General features: G+C 37.5%; 1 protein-coding gene across 1 annotated transcript; it reads left to right on the top strand.

Annotated features, from left to right (window-relative positions):
- The first annotated feature begins 720 nt into the window (after positions 1-720).
- Positions 721-16581, top strand: LOC147410181 (beta-glucuronosyltransferase GlcAT14A-like). Its single transcript, XM_086432424.1, has 4 exons — positions 721-1573; positions 14900-14975; positions 15071-15189; positions 15709-16581. The coding sequence occupies exons 1-4, from the start codon at positions 1063-1065 to the stop codon at positions 16227-16229; spliced, it is 1227 nt and encodes a 408-aa protein (XP_086288550.1). The 5' UTR covers positions 721-1062; the 3' UTR covers positions 16230-16581.
- Positions 16582-16888: the final 307 nt, after the last annotated feature.

The raw sequence follows: 16888 nt of genomic DNA, 5'->3' as shown, positions 1-16888 counted from the left end.
TATTGTTTAGACTTTATCTAAGGTTTTGAAAAATGGATGACTACTGATCTTCCAAGTTTAAGATAAAAATATAATGGTAAAAAATAATATTTTTTTTATTATAAATTTTTTTCAAAGTTCATACAATTTTTATCCTCTAAACCTTGGGGCATCAGATCATGTTTTGGATGCAATAAAGTGAGTTCAATCATCTTTAGTTAGAGTTTAAATCTTACTAAATTAGTAAGACTTATCTAAACTCTTTTTTATTTGGTCCACCTACCAAATAAATTTAATAAATTTAGAGAAACACTTTCCTTACTAATTGAGTAAGATTTGAAATCTTATTAAAAGATATTGAGATCCAATGGATTACCAAATTGGGAATCCAACATAACAACCCTCTAGATTTCATGGGAAAACTCATAAAATAATTCAAAAAAGTCTTGATCCATGATTTTGAAAATGGACAGCAAATTTAAAATTAAAATTCAACATTGAAATATAATTTTTTTATTTTTTAAAATTTTTTCATCAACTTCTTAAAATTTTGTCCTTTGTATCATCTGAGCATGTTTTTGGATTCCACAAGAAGAATTCAACGACCATTAGTAAGATTTGAAATCTAATTAAGTTGGTAAGTCAGTCTGACTTTACTCTTTTATATTTTGACGAGCTAGGTCACTATCAAATAATTTTATTTATTTATTATTTATAAAATTTAGAATAGATTAATAAACAATGCATCATCAAAGTACCACTTTTCAACCCAACTTTCCAGCACAAGAAACAGAATCCAAATCTAACCACCAAAACCAAATTCCTCTGGATTCTAAACCCTAACCCTAATCTTAATCTCTACCTAAACTAAGCAAATCTATGTTTTTTGAATATCTTTCTTGTCCTGCAAATGCAATTCTCTCTAACACTAACCATAACCATAACCGTAAAAGAGATCAAGTTCATACAAGAGATCTGGAAATTCTACAATCTCTTCAATTTTCAATCTCCAAATGCAATCTGAGCACTCAACCCTAACCCTAACCCTAATTCCATGCTTTTTCTTCACCAAATTACACTTCCATGGCATTGGCAGCTGAGAAGAAATGGCTCTTCACCCTTTTCTCTGCCACTTTCCTCTCCTTACTTTTCCTCCTTTCTATAATCTCTGGTTTCAGCTTCTCTTCTTCCTCTGCTTTCAATTCCCATACCCCATTTCCCTCCACAATTCGTCGTGGTCTCCATTACCCGCCCGCCTTTGCTTATTATATCTCAGGTGGGAGAGACCACAAAGACCGGATTCTCCGATTATTGCTTTCCATTTATCACCCTCGTAATCGATACCTTCTTCATCTTGGATCTGATGCATCCGCTGATGACCGGAATCGATTAGCGCTTGCGGTTAGGGCTGTTCCAGTGATCCGTACTTTTGGGAATGTAGATATTCTAGGAAAACCAGATCCCATTACATATATGGGGTCTTCGAATATCGCTGCCACGCTCCGTGCAGCTGCAATTCTATTGAAGGTTGATAGTGATTGGGATTGGTTCATCAGTTTGAGTGCAACGGATTATCCGTTGGTTACACAAGATGGTATTATCTATAATACCCTTTTCTCTAATTGTAGTTTGTTTAGTGAATTTGATATTGATTATTGGAAGATATTTTATCTTATGAGAACTGGGTACCAGAGTTTTTCAATTTCCAATTTTACAATATTTGGCACAAGTTTTGCATGTGAATTTTTCATACCATTGTTCGTTTTTTGAGGCTAATTGATTCTAGTGCATATGAATGTTGGTCTATGATTTTTTTTTTCCTTCTTTTCTTGCATAAATAAATGTTTCGGTTAACAAGAGTACAATATGATAATGTGAAATATGAAACAAGTTTTTAAATAGTTTTGAATTAGAACTAGGTTACATGGGTAACTATATGTTTTTGAAGGTTGTTCTATCTTGACACACAGAGAAGTGGCACTGTAGCCCAGATGCTTATAATGTTTCACAGCAAAGATATGTAGGTCTAAGTTTAATCGAGCAAAAATTCATTCCATTGAGTCTCTTAACATCTCCCCAGGAATTTTGTATTGTTTTAGTTATATCAATCTAGGAAAGTCCCACTATCTCTTCAATGAATGGGTTTGTGTTTTCACAATATTCGAAGCTTGAAGCTATTGAGGAATCTGATCTAAGATGTCATTTTTCTAAGCTTCCTTTCAATCCATTGCATTAGAGATGCTAATACATCTCAGTTTTCTCTTTTATCATCTCACTTGCCCAAGCTGACTTGGTGAGTAATTTCGTAAAATGTGGGTTAATTATGCATGATTGTACTTTAAAACTCGTTTCTTGGGATCGATAGTGTGTGGAAGATTACTAATGTGAGGGAGCAATTAGAAGATGCAGTTTAATGACGGTTATATGTCTAGAAACTAATTTAAAAACTTACCAAAAAGATTGATAAAAAAGGTTATCTATTGGAATCAGTTCCATATTACTTATCAGGGTTGGATTTTGGGAATTTCAAGCATGAGGGAAGGGAAGCTAGGAAGAACAATTTACTTCTGCCCATAAAGGACGACTATTTGTGCCTTCAGGTGTTTCTTTGGACTGACTTGAGGAAGGAGATTTGATGGTCCTTGGTAGATTAGCAATGAGTGTGTTGCAATGAAGGCTATCAATGAAGTATAATATTTTCTATGCATCAGGTGCTTTCTTCCATGATTTTTTATGATTGCGGTTTTTGACTTGATAAGTGGCAAAGGTTATACTAGTCCTACCAATCAGTTCTTTAACTATATTAAACGCATCCCTCGAGGGCTCTCTTTATGATTGCAGCCTTTCCCAAGGTAAGTGTTTGTCTCACATATCCCATTCACCTTGTAAGCAATGGTGATAAAATTGGCACAAAGAAGAATCTGGTAGGGTTGGCAGTGAAGAAGGTGGTGGCCCCTAATGAAATTGAACTAAGTGTTGATAAATAACACAAAGACATGAATGAATTTTTCTTTGAAGACCTGTGGAGGTGTGGGAGAAGGGGGGGGGGGGGGGGGGGGGGGTTCCTCTGAAAGTTGCCTTCCCTAACTTGTTTCTATTATCATCCAAGAAAGGTTGCATCATGAAGGGCTTTTTGTATGTGAGTGGGGGGCAAGGCTTTTCATGAGATTTTTCTTTTGTGAGAATATGATGATTTGGTACTGGGATCAACATTGAATATCCTTTCATTTGGGTTCCCCATCCCTTTCCCTTGTGGAGGACAAGAAACTTCAGTGATTTGATCAATCAGGAATCTTTTTCGCTTGATCCTATTATTTGAATATTTTGCACTATTTCTTTGCCTCCTTCATTTGGAGATCTCTTACCCGAAGGTGGCATTCATCATGTAGACTATTGGAAATAATCTAGTGTTATTTTAGTCCTAGTTGTTTAGTAATAACTATTTTAGTTCTAGTTGTTTAGTAATAGCTTTTATTCTTTTATTTTTTACTTGTAAGGGTTTTTTTGTCTTTTAACTCTTTTATTATTATAAATTCTTGCCAAGGTCTCAGATTGAGACTTTACAATTCTTCTTCTCTAATTCTTCTTGGTATCAAAGTCAAGGAAGATCCTTCGACAACTTCTATTTGGGTCTCCCTCTTCTCGTCTATGGACTCTTAGAAACTCACCGCAAGCCACCCTCTTCTTTTATTTTCTCTTTTACAACCCCTATTTGATCTTTGAGACCACACGACCCAGCATGAGCTTTCATTAGTCTCTCCCCTTTTGGGGGTTCCTTTTTTTTTTCTAATTCTCTTTTGGTTTGGAATCCATCGCATGTCACGATAGGGGTGTTCTTGCAATTGTAGGGCTGTATGGCTGTTTTGCGATGGATTTATGGGACAGAGTTGTGTCACTGCTGGGTTGATACATCATTGTATTGCGGCTTTGTTGTGTTATGACAAGGCTGTTGTTTGCTGCGATAGGGTTTAGGGTTGGCTGTTGTCGTTGCCCCCCTCCTTTTTTTGTTTATGCGATTGCAACTGCCTTGTGATAGTGCTTAGGGCTGGCTGGTGTGGCTGCCCCCTCCCCCCTCCCCCCTCCCCCCTCCCCCCTCCCCCCTTATTCTGTTTGCTAGTTTTTGTTTTCTGGTTCATCTATTGCTGTTTGGCTGAGATTTGGCTTGGCAGCACTACTGTGATTTGTTTTGTGTGGCTGCGATAAGGACTGGCAGTACTGCTGTGATTTTATTTTTGTGTGGGTGCAATAAGAACTAACTGCTGTGTTAGGTTTGGCTGTGCTACTGCGATTGGACTGCTACGGTTTTATTGCAATTTTTTTGAGCACTATTGCTGCCCCACAATAGGGTTTGGCTGGGTTGTGTGATAGAGTTTCAACCCCCCCCCGGTTATTGTTTGAGGCTGCTATTTGTTCTTTGGTGATCGCGAGACCTCCCTTTGAAGCAAAACAATGATTTTGGAACAAGTAATTATGACTTCCGCTACAATTTTTGGGTCTAATTCTTTAGCCCAACGTATTACCACTACTTTTCTCGATGGTCAGAACTTTCAGTCATGGTCTCGATCTGTCCGATTTTATCTCAGTAGTAGATGAAAATTTGGATGGCTCTCTGGTATCATTACTAAGCCTCCCCTTACTGATCTCAAATTTGAATCATGCAAGATCAACAACTGCACCATCCTTGAATGACTATTTAACTCTATGGAGCAGCGCATCTATACCATGTTCATATACTATGAGATTATCTTATCTTTGTGATCCGCACTTACTTAGACATATGCACATGCCAAGAATTACTTGAGGATTTATGAGCTCTATCGAGACATTGCCCAGGCTACCCAAAGGACTCAGAGTATAACGGATTACTTCGGATTTCTTCAATCACGTTGTGAGAAACTTTCTAAGTACGAGTCTATGGCTTAATTGTCTTTAGAAGCAGTCAATTATGTGGTTAAGAGGATTGTTTGACATCAGATTTACCAGTTTCTTATGGGTTTACGACCTGAGTTTGAGGCCCTTCGGACACCGACCCTCAACATTACTCTTTTATCTTGTTTCTTTGAGGTGTTTGCGACCATCGATAGTGATGAGCGTTATCGTCGTATTGTTCCTTCTCATACTCAGGTCCCTGATATTTTTTTGCTCCAGCTACATATCAAATGACTTTAGTTGCTAACTTGAGTTTCTCCAACTCTCGTACCCCTAGATCAGGGAGTTGTGGCTGTAGCAACCGTGGTCATGGTAAGTGACCTTACTTTCAGTCATTGAAGGAAGACTGACCATGAGAAGGTCCGCTACTTTCAGCTTTATCCTCATTTGATACTATAATCTCCTTCTACTCCATCTTTGGGACAATCTGCTCCTCGTGCTGTTATAGTGGAATCATCATCCACTCATCTCACTAATCCTCCTTCACTTACCACGATTGACTTGCAACAACTACAAACTTAGATTGTCACTATTATCTGGGATCAGATTCATGCCCACACTTACTCCTCTTTGACTGTGGCCTCAGTTATTATGTCTCTGGGTATATCCTTTACTTTTCATGTCTTTCTGTCTAACTCTGCTCCATTGACATGGGATATTGATTTAGGTGCTTCTGATCACATGACTAGTGAGTCTAGCCATTTTACCTCTTCTACTTTTTCTACCACTCATAGGAAGGTTCGTCTTGCTGATGGATCTTTTACACCTATCCACAATAAGGGCATTATCCCTTTATCTTCTAAAATTTCACTAGACTTTGTGTTTCATGTCCCTCACCTATCTTTTAATCTTTTGTTTGTGAGTTTTATTACTAAATCTCTAAATTTCTCAGTTATATTTTTTTTTCTACTCAATATTTTTTAGGACCAGATTTCAAAGAGGATTTTTGGAAGGGGTATGAGAGGGATGGGCTGTACTTGTTTGGATCTCAACTTACTGTTGTTCCGACTTCTGTGCTTTCTTCCTCTAGAAGTCAGACGTTTTCGTCTCAGACTCTAGATTTATGGCATGTTCTTTTAGGACATGTCAATTTTTAACACTTATGTTCTTTATTTCTTGCTTTAAAAATTCTAGTAGTGGACATAAGTTTCAATGCTTTGTGTGTGAACTTTTTAAACACACGCATACTTACATTCCTCATATGCATCGATTTAATGCAATATTTGATTTAGTTCATTCTGATGTGTGGGGGCCTTCCCTTATTACCGCTTTTAATAGTCCTAAATATTATGTTACATTTATTAATGACTATTCGCGTTGTACTTGGGTTTATCTAATGCTTTTTCGTTTTGAGGTGCTTCTTATTTTTGTCAATTTTCTTAAAATGATTCAAACTCAGTACAATATTATTGTTAAATCTCTTTGGTATGATAATGAGAGAGAAAATATATCTGATGGGATTTGCTTCCATCTTCATGAGCATGGTATACTTCACCAGTTGACTTGTCCTTATACTTTTGATCAAAACGGGGTGGCAGAATGTAAGAATCGTCACCTTATGAATGTTGTTCGGTGTCTTCTCTGAGGAATGCATGTTCTTAAGGCATATTGGAATATGATGACTCTTACACAGTTTTTCTTATCAACCGTGTCCCGAGTTTCACCTTAGAGGGACAAGTGTCTTTTTATGTCCTTCAACCTAACAATATACTTTTCCCCATTACACCTTGAGTCTTTAGGTGTATGTGTTTTGTTCAGGACAAAACTCCTAATCGCATCAAATTGGATGACAAAGTTATTCGGTGTGTTTTATTGAGTTACTCCTCTATGTCAAAAGGGGATCGGTGTTATGATCCAATTTCTCACTGTGTCATACATTTTCTTGATGTTACTTTCTTTGAAAATATTCCCTACTTTAGTGCCACATTTATTTTGCAAGACCCATCTCTTATAGTGTTGTCTTCTCCAGTTTTTTCTCCATCTTCGTGGACGCTTAAAGTCTATATTCGTCGCCTTCGCCCTCTTCCACCTTTGCCAACCTCCTCCTTGGATTCAGGTATATATCTCTTCTACCTCTACACATATACTTGTCCTTATCCCTTCTATTTTTGACTCTCACTTGCGTATTGCCATTAGCAAAGGTAGGCAGGAGTGTGTGACTAATCATATCCTATTGCACAGTTTGTTTTCTATCAAGGTTTTTCTTCCTTTTATTAGGCCTACCTTGCAATCATTGATTCTATTCGCATTCCTTGGTTTGTATCAGAAGTTTTGCGAGGCCCTCAATGGACTAGAGCTATGACTGTTGAGACGGATGTTTTGCAGAAAATAATACCTGGGAGCTTGTTACCTTTCCATTTGAGGAGCAGCCTGTTGGTTGTAAATGGGTCTTCACTGTGAAATATCTCATCGATGGAACTGTTGATCAGTATAAGGCATGTCTTGTTATTAAGGGGTTTACACAGACTCCTGGAAAAGATTTTAGTTCCACGCTTGTTCCGGTGCTAAACTTTCGACTGTTCAACTTCTTATCTCTTTAACAGCATGTCACTCTTAGCCACATCACTAACTTGATGTGAAGAATGCCTTTTTGAATGGTGATTTGATTGAAGTTATTTATATGGACCCCCCTCCTAGATTTCTTCTTTATGGGTAGTATTCTAAGAAGGTATGTCGTCTTCTTTATATGGTCTGAAACAGTCCTTGCAAGTTTGGTTTCATCGTTTTTCTGAGGTTATTTTATTTATGGAGTTTTCTAGATGCCACTCAGATCATACTTGTTTTGTTTGTCAAGGAGTGGATGATCGTTGTACCATTGTCTTGGTTTATGTGGATTATATTATTGTGATTGGTGATGATGCACAATGGATTGACAAAGTTAAGATGCTATTGGATTGTGTTTTTAAAGTTAAGGACTTGAGTTCTTTCAAGTACTTCTTGGGGATAGAAGTGACCACTTTCGCTATGGTATTTCACTATCTCATCGTAAATACACATTGGATCTTTTTCAGGATACATGGATGCTTGGTTGTCGTCTTGCTTCCTCCCTTATGGGTCAGAATCATTGTTTTCACGCTATCGGATCATTTTTCTTATCAAAGACTTGTAGGTCGTCTGATTTATCTGACTAACACTAGATCGGAATTGTCCTTTGCGGTTAGTGTGGTCAATTAGTTCATGCATACTTCATGTACTTCTCATCTTTATCATATTCTTCGTTGTTTCTTGGTGTCGTGTTTTTCTACTCTTCCATTGCTCAGTCGCATTTGTCTTGTTTACAAATGCTGATTATGTTAGTTCTCTTTTACATAGGAGATCTACCTCTGGTTTCTGTACTTTTTATGGTAATAATCTTATCTCGTAGAAAAGTAAGAAACAAAATGTAGTTTCTCATTCTTCTACTGAAGCTGTATATCGTGCTATGACCCTTGGCACATGTGAGCTAATTTAATTTCGGCCTTTGTAGACAGAGTTGGGATTTCCTATTTTCGATTTTTCTACTTTGTTCCGTGACAACAAGTCTGCTATCATGCTCGCTTCTGACTTAGTTTTTCACGAAAGAACTAAGCATATTGAGGTTGATGCTCACTTTCTCAGGGAGAAAGTTCGATCTGGTGATCTTCAGACAGTCTTCGTACCATCTTCAGATCAGCTTGCCAATATGCTTACGAAGTTTGTTGGTCCTTCTATCACTAATTCTTACCTTGTCAAGTTGGGTTTAGTTGATATATTTGCTCCAGCTTGAGGGGGAGTATTGGAAATAATTTAGTGTTATTTTAGTCCTAGTTGTTAGTAATAGCTATTTTAATTCTAGTTGTTTAGTAATAGCTTTTATTTCTTACTTGTAAGAGCTTTTTTGTCTTTTAACTCTTTTATTATTATAAATTCCTGCCAAGCTCTCAGATTGTGACTTGAGAATTCTTCTTAGACAACTCGTGTGCACAGCATACTAATGGTAGATAACCTCATTTTCATAAGAAGATTTTAGTTGGTAATTGTGTGATGTGCAATAGCAGTGAGCAAACTCGACCTCCTATGTTTTCATTGCAGGTCTGCTAAAGAGAGGAGTACTTTTTTATTGTTGTTTTCATGCTGGACGATGAGGGGAGAAGATGAAGTAGGGGGGTTAGGGAAATCTGATTTGGAATTGGGTTATGATAGGGTAAACCCAATAATTATAATAAAATAACATCCTAAAACTAAAATATGACCCAAATAGGTTAGGCTCATGAACTCTGATGTCCTCGTCATGTTTGGTCCATGCTCCCTTTTGTGTTAGTTTGTGGTTTTGGAAAGAGGAATAATCGCACTTCTTATGAGAAAGACGCAGAGGAGGAGAAGATACTTTTGAAGATTAAAGCCTTACTCTTCCAAGGTTCCATGATACTCCAAGAATGTAAAAGCTTGTTTTTTGATGATTTTGTTTCTTGGTGGAACCTAGTCTTTGTAGGTGTCCTTTAATTGTATAGCCTTTGTGGGACGCCTTGTTCCTTAGGTTGCACTTTCTATTGAGACTCATGGTTTTACTAACTTTTTATTTATTTATAATTTTATAAAGATAAGATTAAGAAGGCCTATCTACAATACAAAATCTTCCCAAGCAAACCTCTCGTGAAGTGTAGCTAGCTGGTGAAGCAATAATTAAATTTTATGTTCCAGATTTTACTGGATGTTTAAAACCTGATGAAACCCTTGATTGGCTTGCTTGATCATTACCTCCAATTTCTAATGATCATAAAGTTTCCATGTTAGCTACCACATTGAAAAAAACTATGGGGTAAAGGGTAAAACAACAAGCAGGTCCAAGAAATTCCTATGAGGTCCATTATGGTATGAACCTGTTTTGGTTGAGATCATAAAAGAATACATGGAGTAAAATTTAAGACTATTTTCTCATGGTAACCTTCAAGAGACTAGTGAGGTGGCTGCCCAATGGTGTACCGTCACACGGGCTATGTCAACACTTTCTACTTGATTTATTCTATTCAGACTTTGTAATGGTAGACAAGGCTTATAAGTATGTGCTTAGCGAATAAGAATTAACTGATATTCAGCAGGAATGCGAGACATAATACTTCCTGTGAGTTCTACCTTCAGCCAAGGTCATAGTGCTCTTAATCCATGAAGAGAAGGACGTGTGTGGTAGGAATGAGGGGAGATAGAAGGACACTAGTATTAAACAAGTCTGCTAGTGACAAACCCGTGAAACATGGTGACAAGGACTGAGAGTTGCATACTTTTGAGATCAATTAACTAAGTGAAAAATCAAAATTTGGTGGAGCAACATTGGAAACACATGCGTGTATATCAAATCATGGGAAATATTCCTTTCCATGGTGTGATTTGCCTTATTACTATAATTTCAATGGGGGAAGTGAGATGAATGTAGTGTCGTGTGCGTTGATTGCGGTTTTATGGGTGAAGTGTCACTTGTTCCTTATGCCCTGGGCATAGGAAAGGTCAGGGAGAACCAGTTAGTTCAGCATGTAAATTGCATATTCAGCACAATGACTCGGGGGTGGAGATCAGATCTTAACTTCTCTTTAATTGCTGATAATAAATCTAGTTCTCAAACATTATTATCGTATTTCTATTATTATTATAACGTTGTCAATTTCACTGCCACCTCTCTCTTCATTTTGAGATTTCCTCTAATATTGTCTCATATCTTCTGAGGATTTATTATTATTTGTTATTTGGGTAGTTTAGACATACGCCTCCAGGTTTTACAGAATGTTTGAGATACCCCCCCTGCATGTTCATATTGATGACTTATCCCTTTTACCGAGATCTTCTATGATAGACTCACATGAAATGATGGAAATATCCTGGTAATCAACTCTTGTCAAAAAAAAAACTTAATTTTTTTTTATAGGTATAGGAGCAAAGGTGAGGTTTTGATCTCAGGCCTGTATAACCTCTCACAGACTTAACCAACTTACGAATTTGGTACCTTCAAAACTTGATTTTTTTCACAAAAAATTATCTTCCAATCTTTCTAGGTTAGAAATGGAATCCAATGTTAGATTGTTTGTAAATTGAGGAATGTGAAAGCAGCTGGTAAAGTGTGGAACAGGGACAGATTTGGTTTGGTTTCAACCAGAAAACTGGTAGCAGAATTGAAGCTGACAGAAATTCAGGAGAAGATTCAATTAGATCCTCTAAACAGTGATCTTGCAACTCAAGAAAAAATTTCCACTGTTCATCTTAATAGAGAGATCTATACTGAGGAAACTTTCATTTGTCAAAAATCTAGAATACAATGGCTTAAAGAGGGAGATTGGAACCCAAAGTTTTTTTATGCTACCATTGCGTCAAATATTGCTTCCAATGGAATTTCAGAAATTGTGGATGAAGATGGTACGAAGATCCAGGAGGAGAAGCAAATTGGACGGAAAGCTATTGATTACTTCCAAATGGTATTTGCTTCTTCCTCTATTGCACCTTGCCCTATTATTCCTTTCAAAAATAAACTTTGCAGAGAGCAATCGAATTTTTTATTGAGTCCTGTATCTAAGGAGAAGATAAAAGATGTGATTTTTAAGCCCCCCTTAAATAGGGCTCCAAGCCCTGATGGGTTCTGCGTAGAATTCTCTCTCTTTTTGGGAGTTGGTTGAGTCAGATGTGTATAAAGCAGTCTTGGATCTTTTTAATCATGGAAAAATGCTAAAAGAGTTAAATTTGACTCGTATCACATTAATTCCAAAGAACCGAATTCCAATCGTTTTGATAAATTAAGTCCCATTTCTTTATGCAATTGTATTTACAAAGTCATAGCAAATTTTTTTTCAAATCATCTTACTAGTTGTCTTCCTTCGGAGATTAGCCAAAATCAATCCGCTTTTATTAAAGGTCGAACATTACTGATAATATCCTATTGGCTCATGAGTTATTTCGCAATTCCCATTTATTTTCGAGTCACCCTTCTCTCTCTATTAAAGTTGATCATAGTAAGGCCTACGATAAAGTTCGTTGGGATTTTCTTAGAAAAATTCTTTTTCAAATTGGGTGATGAAATCTGGGTAAATTGGGTTATGGAGTATATCTGTACGCCTAGGTTTTCTGTGTTAATAAATGGGATGCATAATGGCTTATTTTCAGGTCAGTGTGGCCTTCGTCAAGGAGATCCTTTATCTCCTTATTTGTTCACCTTGGTTATGGAAGTTTTCTCAAGTTATCTAGAAGAGGGAGTCGAAAATTCTCGTGTCCAGTCCTAGAAGAGGAAATCTCCCTGTGGTTTCTCATCTAATCTTCGTCGATAATAGCCTTCTTTTTTCTAATAATTCAGTTGAGTCGATTCAGAATATTAGAAAAATTCTTGATGAGTTTTATTTAATCTCGGGTTTGCAAGCAAACAATGAAAAAAGTAATGTGTTTTTTAGTGCTTCTTGTGCTAATAAAACTGAAATTCTAAATGTCTTGCAATTCGGTGAAGGGTCTCTTCCTATCCGTTATCTAGGCCTTCTTTTGTTCTCTTCGAGATTAACTGCCTCTTTGTGTCAACCTCTCATAGATAAAATTCTTAAGAGGGTAGAAGGGTGGAAAGCTCATCTTTTATCGTCTGCAGGTCGTGTGGAATGGATCAAGTCTGTTCTTTATAGTTTTCAAATTTTTTGGACATCTTGTTTTGCAATTCCAAAGGGTGTTATGGAAAAAATTGAATCCATTCTGAGTCAATTTCTTTGGAGTGGTCCTTCCTTACCTCGATCAAATCATCCAACAAGTTGGAATCCTGTTTGTAAGCCTTATAAAGAAGGGGGGCTTGGTATTCGTAGAATTTGATTGGGCTAATGAAGCTCTACTGGAAAGTTATTAGAAATGATTCCATTTGGAGTAGATGGATCAAGGCAAGGTATGTTGGGAATGGAGATATCTAGTCTTGTACTTGCCCAAATGATGCATCTTGATCTTGGAGAGGCATTTTAAATTTTAGAAATCTTGCTGTCCCTTGTATAAGATATATTGTTGGCAATGGTTCTAATATGGGGTTTTGGAAGGATCTTTGGCTAGAGGATGGGTCCCTTATCATGCAATATGGGAGAAGGAGCATCTATAATTTGAATAGCCATCTGAATGCTGTTGTATCAGATTTTGCAGATCCTAATGGGTGGATTATTCGAGGACATGATGATGAGAGAGACCAAGAAATATGCAGGAAAGTTCAAAATCATCCTCTGCCTTGGCCGAATGAAGTTGATAAACTTGTGAGGACATTAATGTCAAATGGCAAATTCTCTTTCAACAGTGCGTGGTAGTCTACAAGAAGGATGGACACAATGGTTGCTTGGGAAAAGGTGACTTGGAATAAATATCGAATTCCACGACACTCTTTAATTGCTTGGTTGGCTGTTAATAGGAAATTATTGATTGCTGAGAACCTAAGGAAAAGAGGGATGGTGATTATCTTAAGGTGGTATCTATGCTGTCAAGACATTGAAGATAACGACCATGTTTTTTTCAAATGTACGTTCAGTTGTAGCATTTGGTTGGAGGTGTTACGACACTGGAATCATAAAGAAATCAGTGGAATCAGTGCCTGAGGAAGCAACTTATGCACTCTCATTTTGTGGGAAAAGCAAATTAGCAAAGGATATTCTGTATGTTGCTTTTTGTGCTATGGTTTATATCATTTGGAAAGAACAGAATAAGACATTGCATGAAGGAAAAAAGCAATCTCATTTCCAGATTTTAGACCAAATTAAAGTGTAGAACCAAGGAGTGTTTGATGGTTTCAATTGTTCTGATTTATCTTGTGATGATACCTGCTCCATTTTTAAGAATTGGAATTGTAGGGGTGTGAGGAAAGTTAATCTGATTTAGGGTTCCCCCAGAAGGCTCTTACATTAAGATCAATACGGATGGTTCTTTGTCTGCAGAAGGGAAAGGTTATGGGTTCATAGTGAGAGATTCGGATAACAGATTCCTTTTTGCAGGAATGGCTAAATCAGCGAAAAGTGATATAGCAAGAATTGAATTGGAGGCTATCCTAAATCAGAGAGGTTTCCATATTGTCATTGTTTGTTCAGATTCTCTTTATGCTACCATATGTATTACAAAGGAATTGGAGGTTTTTTGGAGGCATCTAAATTTGGTTAGAAGCATAGATAAGGTGGGGAAGAGGTTTATCAACTCAAGAATAGAATTTGCGTGGTGAGAAACAAATCAAGCGGCAGATTTTTTGGCGAAAAAAGCATTGGGTTTGAATGGACTGATGATTGTAGACGATGATCTTGATATTCCCCTCGAACTTAAAGTTATTTTAGACTAAGGCATAATTTCTGAATTCCATCATTTGTAATCCCCCGATTTTATTAATATAAGGGTGGGCCCTCTATAGCCCCAGCTTACTGATAAAAAAAAAAAACTTTGATTTGTCCCCCCCCCCCCCCCCCCCCCCCCCTAAAAGTCCATCTCCATTCCTTGATTTTGCTGGCAAAACTTTGTTATTTTCTTAAAACTGATTTAGAAGATGAGATACTACATAAAATCAGAGTAATTAATCAAAGTGTATAAAGAACAAGTGGCGATCTTGTCATCAAAATCCAAGGTTGATAATGATTTTATTTTATTTAACCCAGGAAGTAACATTAGGGCCGTCCCCTTCATTCTATGCTGACCCCGGCCCGGGCTGGCTTTTTGGGAAGCCCGTTCCCACCGCGCTCACGGCCCGGCTGGCCTGCCAGCGGTAGTGGGAATTCTCCCGTTCCCTGGTCAAACAAGGGATTTTAGGCAATAGGTTAAAGGTGTTTCTCATTTTCAGTTAGTCTCTCATAGAAGACAATGATCAAGGGACACATGTCATCAATTCGAAAATGTGCAGGGGGTATCACACATATTCACCAAAATTTTGGGCGGGAGGTGGGGATATCAAAATTAATTGTATTTATTTTTAGCTTATTATATCTTGGCTTTCATATTGACTTCCTCATTTTAGGTGTATACTGGGCCTTCATTCTTCTAAAATTACATGTTTGTGTTTTGTTGTATTCAGACTTATCCCATGTGTTCTCTTCTGTGAGGAGGGATTTCAATTTCATTGACCACACCAGTGACCTTGGATGGAAAGAGTAGGGATCATAAACCTTCTTCTCTCGCATCATAAGCCCCAACTCACTTGATTGATCATGTTGTCATTATTAACAATTTATGTCGTTGCCTGCAGGAAACAAAGAGTGCAGCCTATTGTGGTTGACCCGGGTCTTTACTTGGCTAGGCTGAGGAACCAAATCTTTCATGCTTCAGAGAAAAGGCCTACCCCAGAATCTTTCAAAATTTTCACAGGCAAATCCTTCTCTTATCTTCTTTCTTTTGCATCTCATAGTATGGATTGTGGTCTTTTACGAAACACTAATAGAAAGTGACCAAAATACCCCTCCTCATCTTCAAGCTTTTGCTATCTTCTCATTTATGAAGACGAAACAGTAGAACATGGTGTAAATCGTATTGTATGGAGAGCAAGTGGTGAATTTGGCACCAAAACCCAAGGCTGAAGATGATGAGGTTAGAAGACAAGGGTATTTTGTAGTCTTATTTTGGGGATGGGTGAGCTGGATTTGAAACCCAAGATCTCAAAGTTGCTTTGCAATTTTTCAAACCAACTGAGCTATGGGTCCAAGCCCCATTTTTTGTTGGTCTCTCATGGAGGACCATTAATGGGTATGCCATCAGTTTGAAAATGCAGAGGTATCTCAAATGTTCATCAAAACTTTGGGGAGATTTTCATCTTTTTATGAAACTTTGGTGGGAGTGTTTTCTCTTATCTATATTAATTGCTATATGCCTAATTTTCTTATTCAACAGGTTCACCATGGGTCATTTTAAGCCGATCATTCCTAGAATACTGTGTTCTTGGATGGGATAACCTGCCTCGAACCCTACTAATGTATTTTACCAACGTAATCTTATCCCAAGAAGGCTATTTCCATTCCGTCATTTGCAATTCCCCAGAGTTCCAAAACACAACTGTGAACAGTGATTTAAGATACATGGTCTGGGAAAATCCTCCGAAGATGGAACCTCTCTTTCTCAACGTTACTGATTACAATCGGATGGTGGAGAGTGGAGCTGCTTTTGCAAGACAATTCCAGAAGGATAACATGGTCCTGAACATGATTGACAAGAAAATCCTTAGAAGGCAAGGTCCCAATCGAGCGACCCCCGGTGCTTGGTGTACTGGACAGAAGAGTTGGTGGTGGATAGATCCATGCTCTAAATGGGGCGATGTAAATGTTATAAAACCTGGGCCTCAAGCAGAGAAATTCCACGAGTCCATGATGAAGCTTCTCAAAGACCCAAGTTCAGAGTTGAATCAGTGCAAATAATATCTCAACCATAAACAAAATTCAATTTCCTCTGGATCCGAGTGCGCTTACATGATGGAGAGACTAGGATCAGTTGAGATATATTTTTGGTCTCCCCTCTGTAAGGCAGTTTGTTATGGGTGGTGAAAGGAAATCAAATGGTTCTTTAGAGTTTCGGGCTGGTGTGGCTTTAGAGTCCACACACACACACCCTACCACCCCTAAATGTGGGTTAGGAGTTAGGACTTGGCAGCAGACAAATTCTTTTTGTTGTAAAGCCGCCGCTGATATTATTATGAGTTAATAAAGAGTTGTTGATCCTACGATGGATTTAACATTTTTAAGATCAAGAAACCAAAATTTTCGACGTGCATATGATTTGTTGAGACCACTTCATCCTATGTTTTACAGGTTGATGAGATAATAGTTCAATGATGCATGTGACCTGATATTTTGTAATACACACGACAGAGAAGTTTTCATAACGTCGCGTGTTATTAGCATACTAACAATGCGTCTAAAACAACGTTCACTACAATCGGGGATTTTGCTTTTATAAATAGATGAGAGACAAAAGGTAAAGAAACGTAATTTCGCTTTCGTAAGTTGAAATTGTCATAGATTACTTATTTAGATTTAATTGTTAGAACATTTTTCGCAAAAATCATTTCAAGTCAAAT

The sequence above is a fragment of the Akebia trifoliata genome, chromosome 2 (genome assembly GCF_017979445.1).
Source record: "Akebia trifoliata isolate Shusen 1 chromosome 2, ASM1797944v1, whole genome shotgun sequence".
NCBI classification, from domain to species: domain Eukaryota; kingdom Viridiplantae; phylum Streptophyta; class Magnoliopsida; order Ranunculales; family Lardizabalaceae; genus Akebia; species Akebia trifoliata.
This window is presented reverse-complemented; position numbering and strand designations above follow the sequence as displayed.